This window comes from Dermacentor variabilis, chromosome 1 (genome assembly GCF_050947875.1).
Source record: "Dermacentor variabilis isolate Ectoservices chromosome 1, ASM5094787v1, whole genome shotgun sequence".
NCBI lineage: Eukaryota > Metazoa > Arthropoda > Arachnida > Ixodida > Ixodidae > Dermacentor > Dermacentor variabilis.
The window spans coordinates 266,981,939-266,997,456 of record NC_134568.1 but is presented as its reverse complement, the minus strand read 5'-3'; the positions used below and the strand labels follow the sequence as shown (position 1 = coordinate 266,997,456).

The 15,518-nt window shown below is 47.3% G+C and overlaps 2 protein-coding genes across 3 annotated transcripts in view; both read left to right on the top strand.

The window, feature by feature from the left end:
• Positions 1-15,518, top strand: part of LOC142564181 (protein unc-93 homolog A-like) — an 85,157-nt gene that overhangs the window by 26,462 nt on the left and 43,177 nt on the right. The gene's annotated exons all lie outside the window — the stretch shown is intronic.
• On the top strand, positions 2,842-6,054 carry LOC142566544 (protein unc-93 homolog A-like). Its single transcript, XM_075677420.1, has 3 exons — positions 2,842-3,792; positions 4,884-5,148; positions 5,468-6,054. Exons 1-3 carry the CDS (start codon positions 2,842-2,844, stop codon positions 5,827-5,829), a joined length of 1,578 nt encoding a protein of 525 aa, XP_075533535.1. The 3' UTR covers positions 5,830-6,054.

The following is a 15,518-nucleotide window of genomic DNA, read 5'->3' as shown; positions in this document are numbered from 1 at the left end:
GCCCCCCCCCCCACAAAAAAAAAGAAATACAAGAAAACTGATTTCGGGGTTAGTCAGAGGCAGTTGCTCAAAAAACAAAGCTAGGTAATTAAGAAAAAACATAATGTGGGGGACATAAATTTGACTTCCATTGGACCTTCCCTTGGGCGTTGTAGCGGCGTAGATTTACCGAAAAACATTTTTTTGGGTGGGGGGGGGGGTACAATGCGTTAATTCTTGCGCGATAGGCCTTCGAATTTGTAAAATCTGCAAGTCTTTAAAACTGTCTTTTCCACGTTTACTGAAATAAGAATTTTTTGCAAGAAATCCATGCTATGTTTTGCAAAACGAAGGTTGATTCCTTCCTAGAGAGAATTTCCCACCTCATTTAAAACTTTCACTGAGAACTAATATAGTCGGGAACTCCCTTAGTTTGTCCTTATCGGAACACACCCAGTAGCAGCGTTTTCCGATGTTCTTGCCATGACTTCGGTAGACTCGGCCAAGCAGAATGATTGACGCTTGTGACACCATTCCTGTATTTCTGACTTCATTTACAGACCTTTGTAGGAGGGCTCATAAACTTATCACCACGCTGATTTGCTATTCGGCAAAGATTGTTCGCATGTTTTCAGGCTTTCCTTAACAAAACAGTCGCAACATAGTATTCCTCTTGCTTGGCGTATCGAAGCAAGGATGCCGCTATAGAGTCCCGATTATTTTTACCGGAGTACTACGTGCAGCACGCGCTTGAACGCGATCTTGTTCATCGGTCGTGGCCACCATTACGTGTTCGATGCACAATAACACCAGTCATATGACAAATTATGTTACTCATACGGTTTTCTATTGAACGACCGTTGTAATACGAAAATCGTCTGTTGCTGAGGACAGCAGGAAACGGAGGTCGGAGGTCAGTGCAAGATCACAAAGCGCAGCAGCATCAAGAGTTGAGCGTTGTTGCTTTCCGGTGGCATCAGTGTAGCCAAAGCGGGATGCTTTGGCAGAGTTCTCTGAGCCCATGTAAAACGCGAAGGAGGTAGACTGTTTCCTTTCCTTTAAGTGTAATCAACACAAGTTTTAGAGAATGGGGACAATGGTTACTTTTGGGGTTTCTCGCAGAAAAAGAAATTATGCGAATACCACGCGCTGTGGAAATTGGTTTAAAAGGAGCTTTCTTTGGTGTTTGCGAGAAAAGTTGTTCTTATTTAGCGACCATTTGCGAAGCATAAACCACACGACGAAGTTGGACCTGTTTTCACCGTGAAAACGACTTGCTCAACGTAAACTTGCAGCGCTCCAACGCCGCCAGACACGGCTGACGGAAACCAGAGTCTACCACACACATGACACACCGAACCGAGCTCTTCCTGTACGAAGCGCTTATCAGAGTACTTGTGTGCACACGTACACAAAAAGAAAAAGAAAAAAAGAAGCAAATGTTATAAAGAACCAACTCCAGTTGCTATTTAAGAATGCGATTAGCATTCTTTGGGAGGTGGTTATTTGTGGCACTGTATTGCAATATGTGTTATGGGTGGCACTCCCCTTACCACCATTCCTTGTCTGTACGTGGGAGCAAACCTACACTTCGCACGCCACTTCTTCGAGGACCACTTCAAAACCCCGTGCAGCGCCTGCGACCACTTCCGGTACCAGAGCAGAGGCGCAGCATTATGCTTAAACAGTCTCAAGAAATCGCAATTGATACTAAAAAAAGAACGCTGCACCATGCCACCATACAGAAGGCTATGTGTAAATGAATTGTAAAAAGACAGGAACAAAAAAACAAAACAAACACGATACACGATGTCGTTCCGCTGCTGTCTCATCACTTCATATCGGTGCCGCCCGGCTTCGCGTTTTCGAGCAAGCGTGCACTCGCGTTCCCAGCCGCTCTTCTATGCGTATCGACGCTGCTCCACTTTGGACGTTTGTGGGCGACATGTTCACCGCGCTTCTCGTTGCTCATCGCAGCTACTCGACGCTGCTCCCCTGCGGGTTTACGGGCCAGCATGCGCTCGCGTTCTAAACCATGTTTTGCTGCGTGCCCGGGACGTTTCTGCTAGTCGACGCTTCCGGGCCTCTGTTTCCTCCGCAATCAGTATGTGCTTCGGCTCCACTTTATAGGCGTTACAGCTCGCATCTGCGCTCGGTTTATAATTTCCCTGGTTGCCCCGGGCATGTTCAATTTCCACTATCTCTGGGACCGGTCCATCATGATACACAGCAGCCAGCACACTCAAAGTGTGTGGAAGAAGCAAAGAAAGCTTCGATTTAAATGTCGTATTGTGTTCAACCAGTCAGTCACCAAAGAGGATAGTTCGAGGCCTGGCCCTTTGTGGAGCCATGAACCTTCGCGACTCATCGTTCAATGCAGCAGCCAGCACTTACATAGTGGGCGGAAGAGGCAAAGAAAACATCGCTTTAAATAATTACAGCTGTAGCAGTGCATGGTGAGTGCTTCTAGCAGCACGTATCAAAATCAGAGCGCGTAAATCAATGGAACATCAGGAGGAAGAGGAAGATGCCGAAGATTGGCCTAGGGCGCGCGTTCGCCGTGCATGGCTTTTCCCTTCCGCTTCGAATATTTGCATAGAGTGCGCCGCGTAGCCCACCGGAAGGCCATGGTGGGCGTTGGGAGAAGCTGAGGTTCAGCAGAAGGCGGCGTGGAGAAGCTCGCGCGGGCGATGGCTTTCCGGTTTCACTGAGCGCCTCCTGGTCTGCAGCAGCGAGTCAGGCGAGCGCCATGCTGCCGTGTAGCGTCGAGCACAGACCTTGCCGCAAGATGTGTCCTCATAGATGCGGAGCGCGTGCCACGTCGTCCGGCGGCAATGTGCCGTAAAGGCGCAGGGTGACGGCATGCAAGCGAGCAGCCCGGGCCAGGGTCGCCCAGAGCCGAGGGGCAGCGTGGGCGTCCTGTCCCCGGCGGAAGCGGAAGGACCTTGCTGGGACCCGCGGCAGCGCAAGCAGCGGCTGCGCAGAAATCTGCTCGTGGTGAGCGCCAGTTCATTCCTCGTCAACTCGGCCTTCCTGTCGCTGAGCCACCTGCAGACGAACGTGCTGAACGTCGAGAGCGGCCTAGGCACAGTGTCGCTGAGCGCCATTTCATCCTCGTTCGTGCTCTCGTGCATGTTCCTGGCGCCCTTCTTCATCAGCGTGGCGGGCCTCAAGATTACCATTGGCGCTTGCACTCTACTCTACACGCCGTACTTCATCGCCAACTTCTATCCGCACTGGGTGACCGTGCTGCCCACATCTTTCGTACTGGGTTTCGGAGCAGGGCCATTGTGCACGGCCAACAGTGCGTACGTGGCCGAGCTGGCAACCCAGTACGCCGGACTACATCGCCAGAACGCCGACGCGGCGCTGGGCCGCTTCTTCGGCATTTTCCTCATGTTCGGCCAATTGTCCCAAGTGTTCGGAAATCTCCTGTCGTACGTGGTCCTCGGAGCCGGTGGCGCCACTACGGATGGCACTGTGGGGAACCAGGAGGCCAGCAGTGACAAGCGCTCCAGTTGTGGAGTTAACTTTTGCCCTCAATCGGCGCTTCCGACCAACATAACAGCACCGTCAGTGACAAGCCGCTTCCAGTTGTGCGTGGTGTACACGGCTTTTGGTTGGATCGCCGCGCTGGTCGTCTTCCTGCTGCTCGATCCGCTTGAGCGCAAGGTGCAGCGCCATGACAGGGCATCCCTGCAACTTCTCATGCTCACTATGCGACACATGAAGAACCCGTACCAGATATTCATCATCCCCTTGACCATTTTCAGCGGATTGGAGATTGCGTTCATTGCGGACGACTTCACGAAGGTCCGTGACTCATTCGCGTGCAGTCTGCCCGACTGGGCTGAGCAGAGTCGCGAAACACGGAAAGCACATTCGCGCACTTGCAATGCATTGGTTGCTGTCGCCCAGCGTGTTTTTGACTGAAATACAAGAGTGCTATACTGCATTAGGATACAGTTAGAAGCATGCCGTGAAATTATTAACCTCTTTCTAGTATTATTCATCGCGATTGAGAGGATGAAAACGTGCACAGCTCGTGCCATTTATCAAGTGGTGAAACGCTCATGCCTACAACAACAAAAACATAGGCATTACATAACTTCACACTACCGGCAGAACTTAAGCACATCTCAGAAAGGTAATATTTCTTGGATATACTTTTTATATTGCGCGCATGGAGCAAAGATTTCATTTTTACCAGGAGGTTTAAGGCCATGACTGCACTTGGACCATCCAACAATGTAAATGAGCGCATTCTCTATCTCCCATCCTCCCTTTTCAAACCAACCCTCCTCAAACCCCCACTGTTGTTCCGCCTCGTATGGCCCCATATAAGCTTAACATAAGTTGTATAAAACAGTGCGTCATTTAGCTTTATGCACGCAACGACTTTTCAGTGCTTGCATAACGCTTGCTCCGATGTTTTCTCGCTGTGTAGACTGAAAAGAATTTAATAATATTCACATCAAAGCACAGATATAGCACGTTGTGCTTGGTTATCGTTACGTTGCACTGGTTATTCGGTGCAGTATGCTGGCTATCCTGTCATGTGGCGCAGTTTGTGAGGAGTAGCTCCTCCCAGTGGCGAGGCACCTACCCATTGGTAACCAGTGATGCCGGTATCACTCGATCTTATCAGGGCAATTGAAATCCCTCTGATCAGGCAGGTAGGCTTGGGTAGCAATGGATTTGTGAGAAGGATTGAGATAGACCTATCTGTGTCGAGTATTTGCACTAGGAATATTAAATTTGCCTTATATCATCCTTCACAACGAGCTTGCGTCTTGTGCGTGGTGGGAAACAATTTTTTTTTTTTTACGGGGTACAGAACCCATGGCGCACTTATTCTTCTGGCAGTAATTCGCGCGCCGCGTGCCTTGCACGTCGTGTTGCAGGCGTACATCACATGCACATGGGGCGTATACTACGTGGGGTTGTTCTTGGTGAGCCTCGGGGTGTCTGGAGCTCTCTTCTCGCTAAGCTTCGGCTGGCTGCTGCACCTTACTGGCCGGCCGCAGATGGTGCTGCTCGGCGCCGTGGTGAATGTGGCCATGATCATTCTCATGCTCAGCTACGAGACCGGCTACCTTCTCCTGGTCCTACTTGTTGCCTCCGGGGTCTGGGGCATCGCCGACGCTGCCTGGACCACGCACCTCATCTGTAAGTCACTGGGTCAGTTCATCGACGCCGCGCATCCTTTCCAGAAGGCGACGCAAGATACTCCTTTCATGAATTGTGCATGAAAAGCACTGTCAGATCGCCTTAGCTCGTGTAAAAGCTTAGGTATGACGTACTCAACACTCGGCATGTCCATGCATAGAAGGTTGACCTTGAAAAGCGGTTGGCGAGCGCGTAGCAGTCGATGGATGCCTTTAAAGACTACACACCTTATACCGTAAACATCAAAATTCAAAGTCGTACAGCGGCGTCAATTGCGCGCGCTTTTTTTCGGCACCTGCAAACGTTTCTTTTGGCGCAGCCTTCTACGCCGTGGCCTTCTGGCAGAACCCGGAGGCAGCATTCGCCAGCTGCTATCTGTGGCGATCCGTCGGCACCATCGCTGCGCTGAGCTACAGCAACCTCGTGTGTACCGACATGAAGCTGTACATTCTGCTGTGCGTGCTCACCGTAGGAGTGGCCGGGTACTTTGCCGTGGACGCCGAAGTGAAGCGCGCCGCTGCTGCCGCGGCGCTGCCGCACGCCACCGTGGTCAGCGCCACCGTGACGCCCATCGTGAGCGCGGCCGGCCTGCAGCCGTTAGCCGCGTCCCGAAGCCTCGACGCGGGCATTCCAGTCGTCATCCCCGCCCTGCTCACCTCGAACCCTGTGGCGGCACGATGAGCTCAGTAAACTGGCCCCATGCTGGCCCGTGCTCCTCCGCACTGGGGGCGCTCTCCGTGTTGCTCCTCTCTCGCCCGCCTGGGTGGACCGCCATCGGCGGCTGCGTGTGTGTGTGTGTGTGTGCTTGCGCCTACTTGTTGTCGTTTGGAAACTGAGCCTCGAGCCTCTGCCATGTTTCGCCTGACATAAGGAAACGATTATTAAATATGTCTCGTTCGTTGCCAAGGTAGTGCGGCTGTACCATCGTATCGGAATCAGCGTGCCGAATGCGTTCAGTTAAAGATGAACACCGTGATCCCTCCCTCAGGAAGGAAACCGTGACTCCTTGGCCCAAGTAAATCTGTGTGCGCGCTAGATTTGACAAGTTTAACGTTGCTACAATAGCAGAGGGCGGCCGACGATTTACCCTCGTGTCAAAGTCGGCTTATATACCGGGTGTTTCAGCGAACACTTCCAATCTTTTTTTAAGTGGCCTGCGGCAGATATCGTAATTCTAGTCTGTGAGCTGGTCTACTCGAAGAGGTGGACATTACTAGCGCAAGAAATTGAAATGGATAATTGACTAATTAACAAAAAGTCACTAATTAAGTTGCAAACTAATTACCTTATGCGCACATTTCAATTTACAAATTCTAGCCGGGGAGTTCGCAAGGCACTTGGAACGAATTCAGAGAATGACACCAGTTTCGATATATTCCCGAACTTTGCGAAGAAATGCATTGGCGTTCCAGTTACTTTTGTGCTTCAGTGCTCAAAACGACGTTTTGTTGAGAAAGTGAGTGGACCAACAGTGCATTTTTACCGCAAATTTGACGGCGCATATCTCGTAGGGTGGTGTCATCCACACAATTCTTTTCAAGCGGATGTGCCTTGCAGTCTCACCCGCTAGAATTTGTAAATTGCAATATGTGCCATAAGGTCATTGGTTAAAAACTTAATTAGTTATTTTTGTTAATTAATCGCTTATGCACTTCATTTTCTTGTGCAAGTGATGTCAGCCTCTTCTAACAGACCAGCTCATGGGCTAGAATTGAGCCATCTACCACAGGCAATAAAAAAAAAATGTTCAATGTGTTCGCTGAAACACCCTGTATAATATAGCTTGTGAAAATAGTTGACATTTTCGTTGCTTAACAGCGTTCTTGCTGTCACTGTATTAGGTGATCATCATGTAAAAATAGCCATTCTTGAGTTTGCTTGCGATGATCTAAAGCAGTCGGTTTGTGTTTATAAAGTGGGCAAAAGTGGACCGAGTCAGCTTGTCGAACTGAAGTTTGCCTTGTGTTTATGCAGTTGAACGGTAGTTCAAGGGTGCTATTCTCAGACGATCACTTTCATGTGATAGTTTCACCTTCGCGAGACTCAGCCCGTGAGAGCCAACGAAAGCTCCTTTCTCACGCTTGTCTGATCCTTGTGCGCATACGACCAGTGCCGATCCTCGCGAAATCTCGCGAAAGTGAAACTACCTCCGAAAGTGATCGTCCGAGAATACGTTCCCAGCAAACGTTGAATTACGGTGGCTCAGCGCGATCTGCTTGCAAAAATGCATGTAAACGCAATACGGTGGAGTCTGTGGTTCTAACTAGCGGAGAAAAGCTGGATCCGCATGCTTTGCTGTCTCATTCCGATGCAGGCTGCCGCTGGCGCCTCTGCCTCGCAGAAACACGTGTACACGCTTTCGGGTTGGGCTGTTTCAGCCTGACTCGACCTTCCCACATCGCGTTCATGTAACGAACGCACTTGAAAGTCTGCGCCGCTCAAATGTTGACGAGGGCACGTAGTATTTGCGCTGAACCACCTCTATGATACAGAAATAGGCAGGATAACAGGAAATTTGGCTTTGAACTCGTGTACAAATGTACATGGCGCCCTTTAGAAATTCATCCGTAAAATGTGACAGCAAAACATGCAAGTGAAGCATCAGATATTCCAGTGCCCGTTTCGAGAAAGGAGCAAAGTCCTTGTCAACTGCCGCATAGCAGTATTGTCCACCTTCTGTCGACACCGTGTCGCCTAGACAGCGCCGTCATCAGAAGTCTTCTCTACAGAGCCGTGATTTCACGTTCGGCCGAATGTCAGTAAAGGATCGGCTCCGCTTCATATACGTGTATTCCGATCTTATTTTACAGCAACAGCTGTTATGTGCTCTTCAAATTACTAAAATGTTTTGTAGTCGGCGATTGAGAGGGTCGTGACGCAAGTTTAGGCTGATTCCCGACGCGGCGCTCCGTGTGGCCACCGTCCTCGTTGCGCTCCCAAAGCAGTTTAGAAGTGAAGGGGTGTTTCCTGTTGCAAGAGACTGGCAGTTGCGTACTTGTCACGGGCCTTCTGTGCAGTGCGTTTAAGCGTGCCAGTACAAATTACCCCAGTTTGTGACAAGCTTGCGCCAATGAGGCTACGTTTATATAAACGCCACGTACAATGATATAAATTGTGGACCAATACGGCAGCCCAGTAGTATGTACGTATAGTGCCTTCTAGCATTGCGATATATATGATTTTTGTAACCATGAATTGTGCGAACGCTCGTTAACGTGAGCTGTATACTCTCTAGGCAAAGCTAGCTTCTCGCCGATCTAACGCGAGCTCGTACGATGTCGTCCGCCCCTGCCAACGCCTGTAAGGCACAATGTATACTATGTAAGACGAGGTGTTTTCATGGGTTTCTTTGCTAGCGCTACTCCAAAAAGGCAGTCATCACCGTCCCCAGTACGTTTAGCTATGGACGACAGAAAAGGGATTTCAAGTATTCAGAAGATTCCTGCGTCTTTTCTTGTACATGTGTGTTCCTTTAAATTCATACCATGAACATTATTGACCATTCTGCGCTGTTTTGTGGCGATAACGTGCTGCTTTATAAATTCAATTAAAAATCCAGATCAAGAACTTTATTTTTTGCAGCCTTTCAAATAATTTCATTGCACAGTTTCTGCTGTGCAATGAAGAAATGTGCATTTTAAAGAAACAGATAAATAACGAGCTAAATCACAGTTTTGGGATACTTATAATGTAATTCATTCAGAACCAGAGAAGAAGGAAGCACTAAACATGCAAGCGGACTTCATCTTAATGTTACGAACTAGCAGCCTGACGCGATGCATCAGCTTGAAGTTTCCCCGTGATGCCATAGATTTTTGCAACATATGTTCGGGACTGTTTTATAGTTTATTGGTAAACAAAGCCCATATTCATTATAGAGACGCAAATGACTCGCGCTAGTGCGTTACGAGAACTTTGTTCACACAAAAACAGTCTAGACATGCTTTAGTATATGTGTAAATCCATGGCGTGACGCTGACGGTCTGGCGCTGCAGTTAGGGCGGCCAATTGAAGGACAGAAACTCTGGCCTTGATTTCATCAGTTAACCTTCTTTGCCGTAAAATAAACAAAAGAGCCTTGTAGAAAAAAAATCCAAAGTCAGCGATAGCTTTGTTGTGCAACCTGCTGCATATCCCTATGCCATCTGTGAGTCACGACAATTTAGGACACATTATAGCGGACACATGTAGTGGCAATCTCACCGCCAACCACAATACCGAATGATAGCACGACATGGTATATATTGTTGTAATCACAGTACCCTTGTGTCACATCTTGTGCCACCTTGGCATATCCATTCTGGGGGATTGGTCCAGAATGGGCGCACAGCAATACCACATACGCTGTGCCGAAGTTGTCCGTTCGGGCACATACCCAGCGTTGCATTTCTTCTGCTCGACAAGACAGCAGCCAGTACATACCCAGCGACCCAAGTTGACTCTCCTACCGGTTTTTATTGTGCGAGGTTGCCCGGCGTCCATTTAAGGTGGGTAAGGTAGCTAAAAAATTATCACGTCATACTTCACCAGGCCAACACCAGTACGCAAATACCCAAGAACTGGACAAAGGGACGCCCACCCGACTTAGACGCTTTTCGCGAAGCAGTTTTCTCTAGAGGAACGCGATGGCGCTTTCGGCGGCACGCCGCACGTTGCCTCACTGAAAGCGCACGAATACGAAACCATTACCACTTCTGCCCTGCGACTGTGCGATCAGCTGTCGGAAATGCAACTGGGTGTTCGCAAGTGCATTATGCTCCATTCATGCAGCAAAAGGTGGAGCGCTAGAGGAAATACATGTGCTGTAATCATCATCAGCCTGGCTACACCCACTGCAGGGCAAACGCCTCTCCAAAACTTCTCCAACTACCCCGGTAATATGCTAATTGTGGCCATGTTGGCCCTGTAAACTTCTTAATCTCATCCACCCACCTAACTTTCTGCCTCCCCTTGCTACGCTTCCCGTCTCTTGAAATGCAGTCCGTAACTCTTAATGACCATCGGTTATCTTCCCTCCTCATTATATGTCCTGCCCATGCCCCCCATTTCTTTTTCTTGATTTCAACTAAGATGTCATTAACTCGCGGTTGTTCCCTCACCCAATCTGCTCTCTTCTTATCCCTTAACGTTACACCCATCATTCTTCTTTCCATAGCTCGTTGCGTCGTCCTCAATTTAAGTAGAACCCTTTTCGTAAGCCTCCTGGTTTCTGCCCCGTAGGTGAGTACTGGGAAGACACAGCTGGTTATACACTCTTCTTTTAGGGATAATGTTAACATGCTGTTCATGATCTGAGAATGCCTGTCAAACGCACCCCTGCGCATTCTTATTCTTCTGATTATTTCAGTCTCATGATCCGGATCCGCGGTCACTACCTGCCCTAAGTAGATGTATTCCCTTACCAGTTCCAGTGCCTCGCTACCTATCGTAAACTGCTGTTCCCTTCCGAGACTGTTAAACATTACTTTAGTTTTCTGCAGATTAATTTTTAGACCCACCCTTCCGCTTTGCCTCTCCAGGTCAGTGAGCATGCATTGCAATTGGTCCCCTGAGTTACTAAGCAGGGCAATATCATCAGCGAATCGCGAGTTAGTAAGGTATTCTCCATTAAATCTTAACCCCAATTCTGCCCAATCCAGGTCTCTGAATACCTCCTGTAAACACGCTGTGAATAGCATTGGAGAGATCGTATCTCCCAGCCTGACGCCTTTCTTTATTGGGATTTTGTTGCTTTCCTTATGGAGGACTACGGTGGCTGTGAAGCCGCTACACATATCTTTCAGTATTTTTACATACGGCTCGTCTACACCCTGATTCCATAATGCCTGCATGACTGCTGAGGTTTCGACTGAATCAAACGCTTTCTCGTAATCAATGAAAGCTATATATAAGGGTTGGTCATATTCCGCACATTTCTCTATCACCTGATTGATAGCGTGAATATGGTCTATTGTTGAGTAGCCTTTACGAAATCCTGCCTTGTCCTTTGGTTGACAGAAGTATAAGGTGTTCCTGATTGTATTTGCGACTGCATGTGCTGTAGTTGGCTGCAAAAATGGATTCTTGCATATTAAGGATTGGAATGAATCTGTGTGACAAAATTCACGGACTGCTGCTACATAAGGACTGCCTGTGTTGCCGACCCTTCGCGATGCCCGTCTTTCCTCAAGGATAAAAGAAAATTCACTCATCTACCAGCTTTGTACAGCTAACCTCCAATGCAAGGATTTCAGCCCCAGAACTGGGACAAAGGAAGTAGCGACACTTCCTGGCATAGTAAGTTTCTCGCACGTTGTCTGTACGCATCTACCCAACTCAAACGCAAACTTACGCCCATCACCAACGTATCAAGAATAAGTGATTGGGTGCAGACTTGAATCAATCCGCCGAAGCATGGGTGACGGTGACTACAGCGACAGCACAGAAATGTTCGAAGCTGAATGTTTCGTGAAGGTACACAGATTGAGCCAGTGAGTAGCGATAATACACCTTTGCTACACGCTAGTACAAAGTACAGAATGTCTATGTTCCGAGCCTTGTGCACAGCAAGAAGAAGTGATCGCAACAGAGCACACCCGTAAGCGATTAGGCGGAAAACAAAATATCGGATAGTGGCATCGAGGAACGTTACTGTCAGAAGCGTGACAAGCCGCTTCTTCAAAGTGTTTGTCAAATAAAGGACGAAGAGAAAAACACACTGATCGGGATTTAATTCATCAGTGGAAAGTTTGGACAGCTTGGAATAGATTTCTAGCGCCGCATTCAGTACAAGCACAGTGTACACTACTCACGCCGTTTGGACAAGGCGTAATATGCTCCGAAAGCGCATACGTGCACTGTGAAGCTGCGGCCAAAACTTCGTGTCGTTCACCCAGTCACAGTCTACGTTATCCAGCGAGACAGTGGTTTGCTGAGCCCTACCGGCATCAGGCACGTCCATTGTAAACACGGAGGGAACGGAGGAAGCTGAGGCAAGCAATGGTCGTGTCAACACGTGATCAAACATGGATGCGCCCGCGGGATTGCCGTGAAAAGGGTTTACATAGTCAATGCTGGAGTCAATCCTTAATTAGCTGTGCCTTACTTAACTTCGCAAAGGTATCGGGTTCGACTCCCACCAAAGGTCGTGGGTTCGAGTGCCTTAATTAGCCATACCTTAACTAACTGTGTCTTAATTAACTTTGCCTTATTTAAGAGCAAATCTCATGCGTTCGACTCTCGAACTTCACGATGTCAATTGAAATCCAACTTCGAGAGCCCGGTTCTCCCATATCTCCATGTTGGGTTCGACTCCCAATAAATGTTGTAGGTTCGGGTGCTTTAGATAACTCTATCTTAATTAACTGTGCCTTAATTCACTTCGTCCTAATTAACACCGAAGGTAGTGGGTTCGATTCTCGACTTTCACGATGTCAATTGGAATCCAACTTGGAGATATGGCTGGTCCGCGCATATCTCCACGTGGGTTCCACTCTTACCAAAGGTCGTGGGTTCGATTGCCTTAATTAACTCTATCTTAACTCACTGTACTTTAATTTTGCATTAATTAACAGTACAGGTCATTCTGACGATTTTTCTTTGCCTCGGCTTCACGCTTTCTTATAAAGAAATTGATGGCCTAATTAGCCCTTAAATCACCAAAGGTGGAGGGTTTGACTGCCACCAAAGGTCATGGGTATTAACTACGCCTTAATTAACTAACACCACAGGTCGTGGGTTCAGCTCCCAGCAATGGCCTAGGGTTCGAATCCTTATGAATTTGGATGCCATAACCCCGGACATCGGATTTTTCGACCCATGAGCCATCTAAGGCTTTCGCCTTAATAAAGCGACAGCCGTGGTCCACGTATGTGTGGGCGTAGGTATATAACAATAGGTGTGGTCAATGTGTAGGGGCTACTTTGCGATAACTGCATGGTACACTCTATACCGATCGTTTCTTACCGGCGTTCATGGTCGAGAATTGCTTGGTGGCGTTAGGGCTCTGATACTCGGAGTAAGAGTTGGTTTTGTCCTTGTGTGCGAGCGTTTACACCGACAAGAACAGCGTGGACAGTCCGCTTAGCGCTTCTTGTGGTCCTTGTGAGGCACTTGAACATTTGATATTGCAGGCTCCTGCTTTCTCCGCGCAAAGCACGTCGCCACTGATATACTATTGTCTTTTCCTGCTGTGTAATACCCTCGATGAAAGCGTGTACTATGCCAGTAGTTGTGCGTCTCGACACAGAAGTGCTCATGGCATCCTCCTTTCTTTTCCTAGGAGAAACTGATCTGCTTTGCAGCGCGCACATTTTTTTTTTGTTTCCGAGTGACGAGACCTCGGACGTTTCTTTTTTTTCATTTTGGAGTATACTTTCTTCTTTTTCAAGTTACTGCGACCAGAAGTAATGCTGTTCCTACTGCCGTGCTCTAGTTTTTGTCGTTCTGGTCTGTCATCTTGTTGGTCGTTTCCTCTTTCCTTGCCGTCTTGCTATCTTCAATGTCTATGTTTGTATCTTCTACTTTTTAAACAGTAGGCAGGCCTTGTGCCCTTTCCCATTGCATTGACAGCCTGCTCGTTTCCTCCTTTTCTGTCTGTCTATATTTGTATACATGTATGAAAATAGTAATTAATCAATTGATCAATTGTTTACTTAGCGTGCCTAGGAACGACCTTAAGTTCTGCATACTGGTGCACGGGTATAGTAAAAAAGAAAATAAGTCGAAGATAACTACAACAGAACGTGAGTAAAGACGAGGGAAAACATACAGAGACAAAGAAAAAATAAAGGACATTGTAAATAAAAATAAGATAACACCATATAAGTAAAAGGACTGTTATGAAAAGGAACAGTTGGCAGTCAACAAGAGGAGCAGGAATAGCGGCCAGCAGAACGCGAAGCTAATCTATAATAAAAAGATGGAGAGGAGGAATAAGATTTGTGCAATATGGGGAAATAACTGACACAACAATGGGGTGACGCTGTATCAAAACAATGACAACGGCTTATAAAAAATGTCGAGATCAGCAAGATAAATTTAATGACTTTGTATTGTATGTTCATTATAGAATAAATAAATAAATAAATAAATGGAGTAAATAAATAAATAAATAAATAAATAAATCTTATTGATGCGTCCAGGAACAACCTGCCGGTCTTGGTCCTGGCGCATGCGAAAATGGGTATAATGTAAACACACAGCCGGTCAAGCGTTCATATCACAATATTTGGTTCGGGACATGCATGAAATGAGTATCCTGTCAAAGCAACTGTAGCTCATTCACGACAAGAATACATATGAAACAAAGAAGTAATCGCAGGGGCGTTCTAACATCAAACATACATGGTATTTGTTAAATTGAACGAGACGGATATATATATATATACATCAATACACAAGAATGAAAAGTACATATTTTATACGATAACGGGTTTCAATATACCGCATAAAAGACATTCATTGAAATTTCTGGAATTAGGTTATGACATGGAGCCGAATGATGCTTGGAAAGTGTGCAGATGTTTGGGAAAGATGTCACTTTCGAGTGAGTGTTCGTTGCCGGCACGCAGAATCTTGGCCATTTGATTAGTTGAGACGCGAGAAGTAGATACATGAGAAGGTTTAGACACCTTAGTTATTTTTCGTGGAATTCTTAAACTACCGCCATTTAATATGTTTGTACAATCAATGCGGCTATTTGCAGGCTTGAATGTGAAGGTCTAGTCAGCTTTGGTGTGTCCGCACTCCAAGCTTCTTCACCGAGCTAGGACTGAGAGCGAGGCTGTTGTTCACGGCCGACCTGCCTCGAGCAACATGTATTGCAGTGTAGATACAAATTACTACCGAACTCTGTCTACTCGATCTTTGTTGGAACGAAATGTACAGTTACAAACGACAGCGACATATTCTAGCAAAGCTTGGCAGAAGGATGTGTAGTGCTTAAGAAATACACCTGCATTTTTAAGTTCCCTCGAGATCCGACTTGTGCCCAGGGTGCTCACGCCACGCTTAGTGATACAGTCCATGTGGGGCGAGAAGGCGAGTTTAGAACCAAAGATGACTCCTAGGTCAGTAACGTCGCCCTCCCGAGAGAGTGTGTGTTTACCCAGGTGGTGAGGAAAACGCAGTTTATCTGTCTTACGTGCACATATGACACCACTTTCGGCTTTTTGCCGTTTAACAATGGTTTAGCACCAGTCAGCAAAGGCGGATATGTCTTGTTGAAAAAGAATGCAGTCACAGAGGTTGTGAATTTATTTGAACATCTTTATGTCGTCCGCATGAAAAAAGAAAGACGAGTGCTGTATGATTTTGGATATATGATTTACGAATAGCCAAAGGAGAAGCGGTCCAAGGGCAGAGGTCTGTGGCACACCACTGGTAGATAT

What these genes read in the sequence shown, in the direction of transcription:
- LOC142566544 (XM_075677420.1), top strand. Translation starts at nt 2,842, where the DNA reads ATGCAAGCGAGCAGCCCGGGCCAGGGTCGCCCAGAGCCGAGGGGCAGC. An exon ending in TTGCGGACGACTTCACGAAG is followed by an intron (nt 3,793 to 4,883) that starts GTCCGTGACTCA and finishes GTCGTGTTGCAG; the next exon opens with GCGTACATCACATGCACATG. An exon ending in CTGGACCACGCACCTCATCT is followed by an intron (nt 5,149 to 5,467) that starts GTAAGTCACTGG and finishes CTTTTGGCGCAG; the next exon opens with CCTTCTACGCCGTGGCCTTC.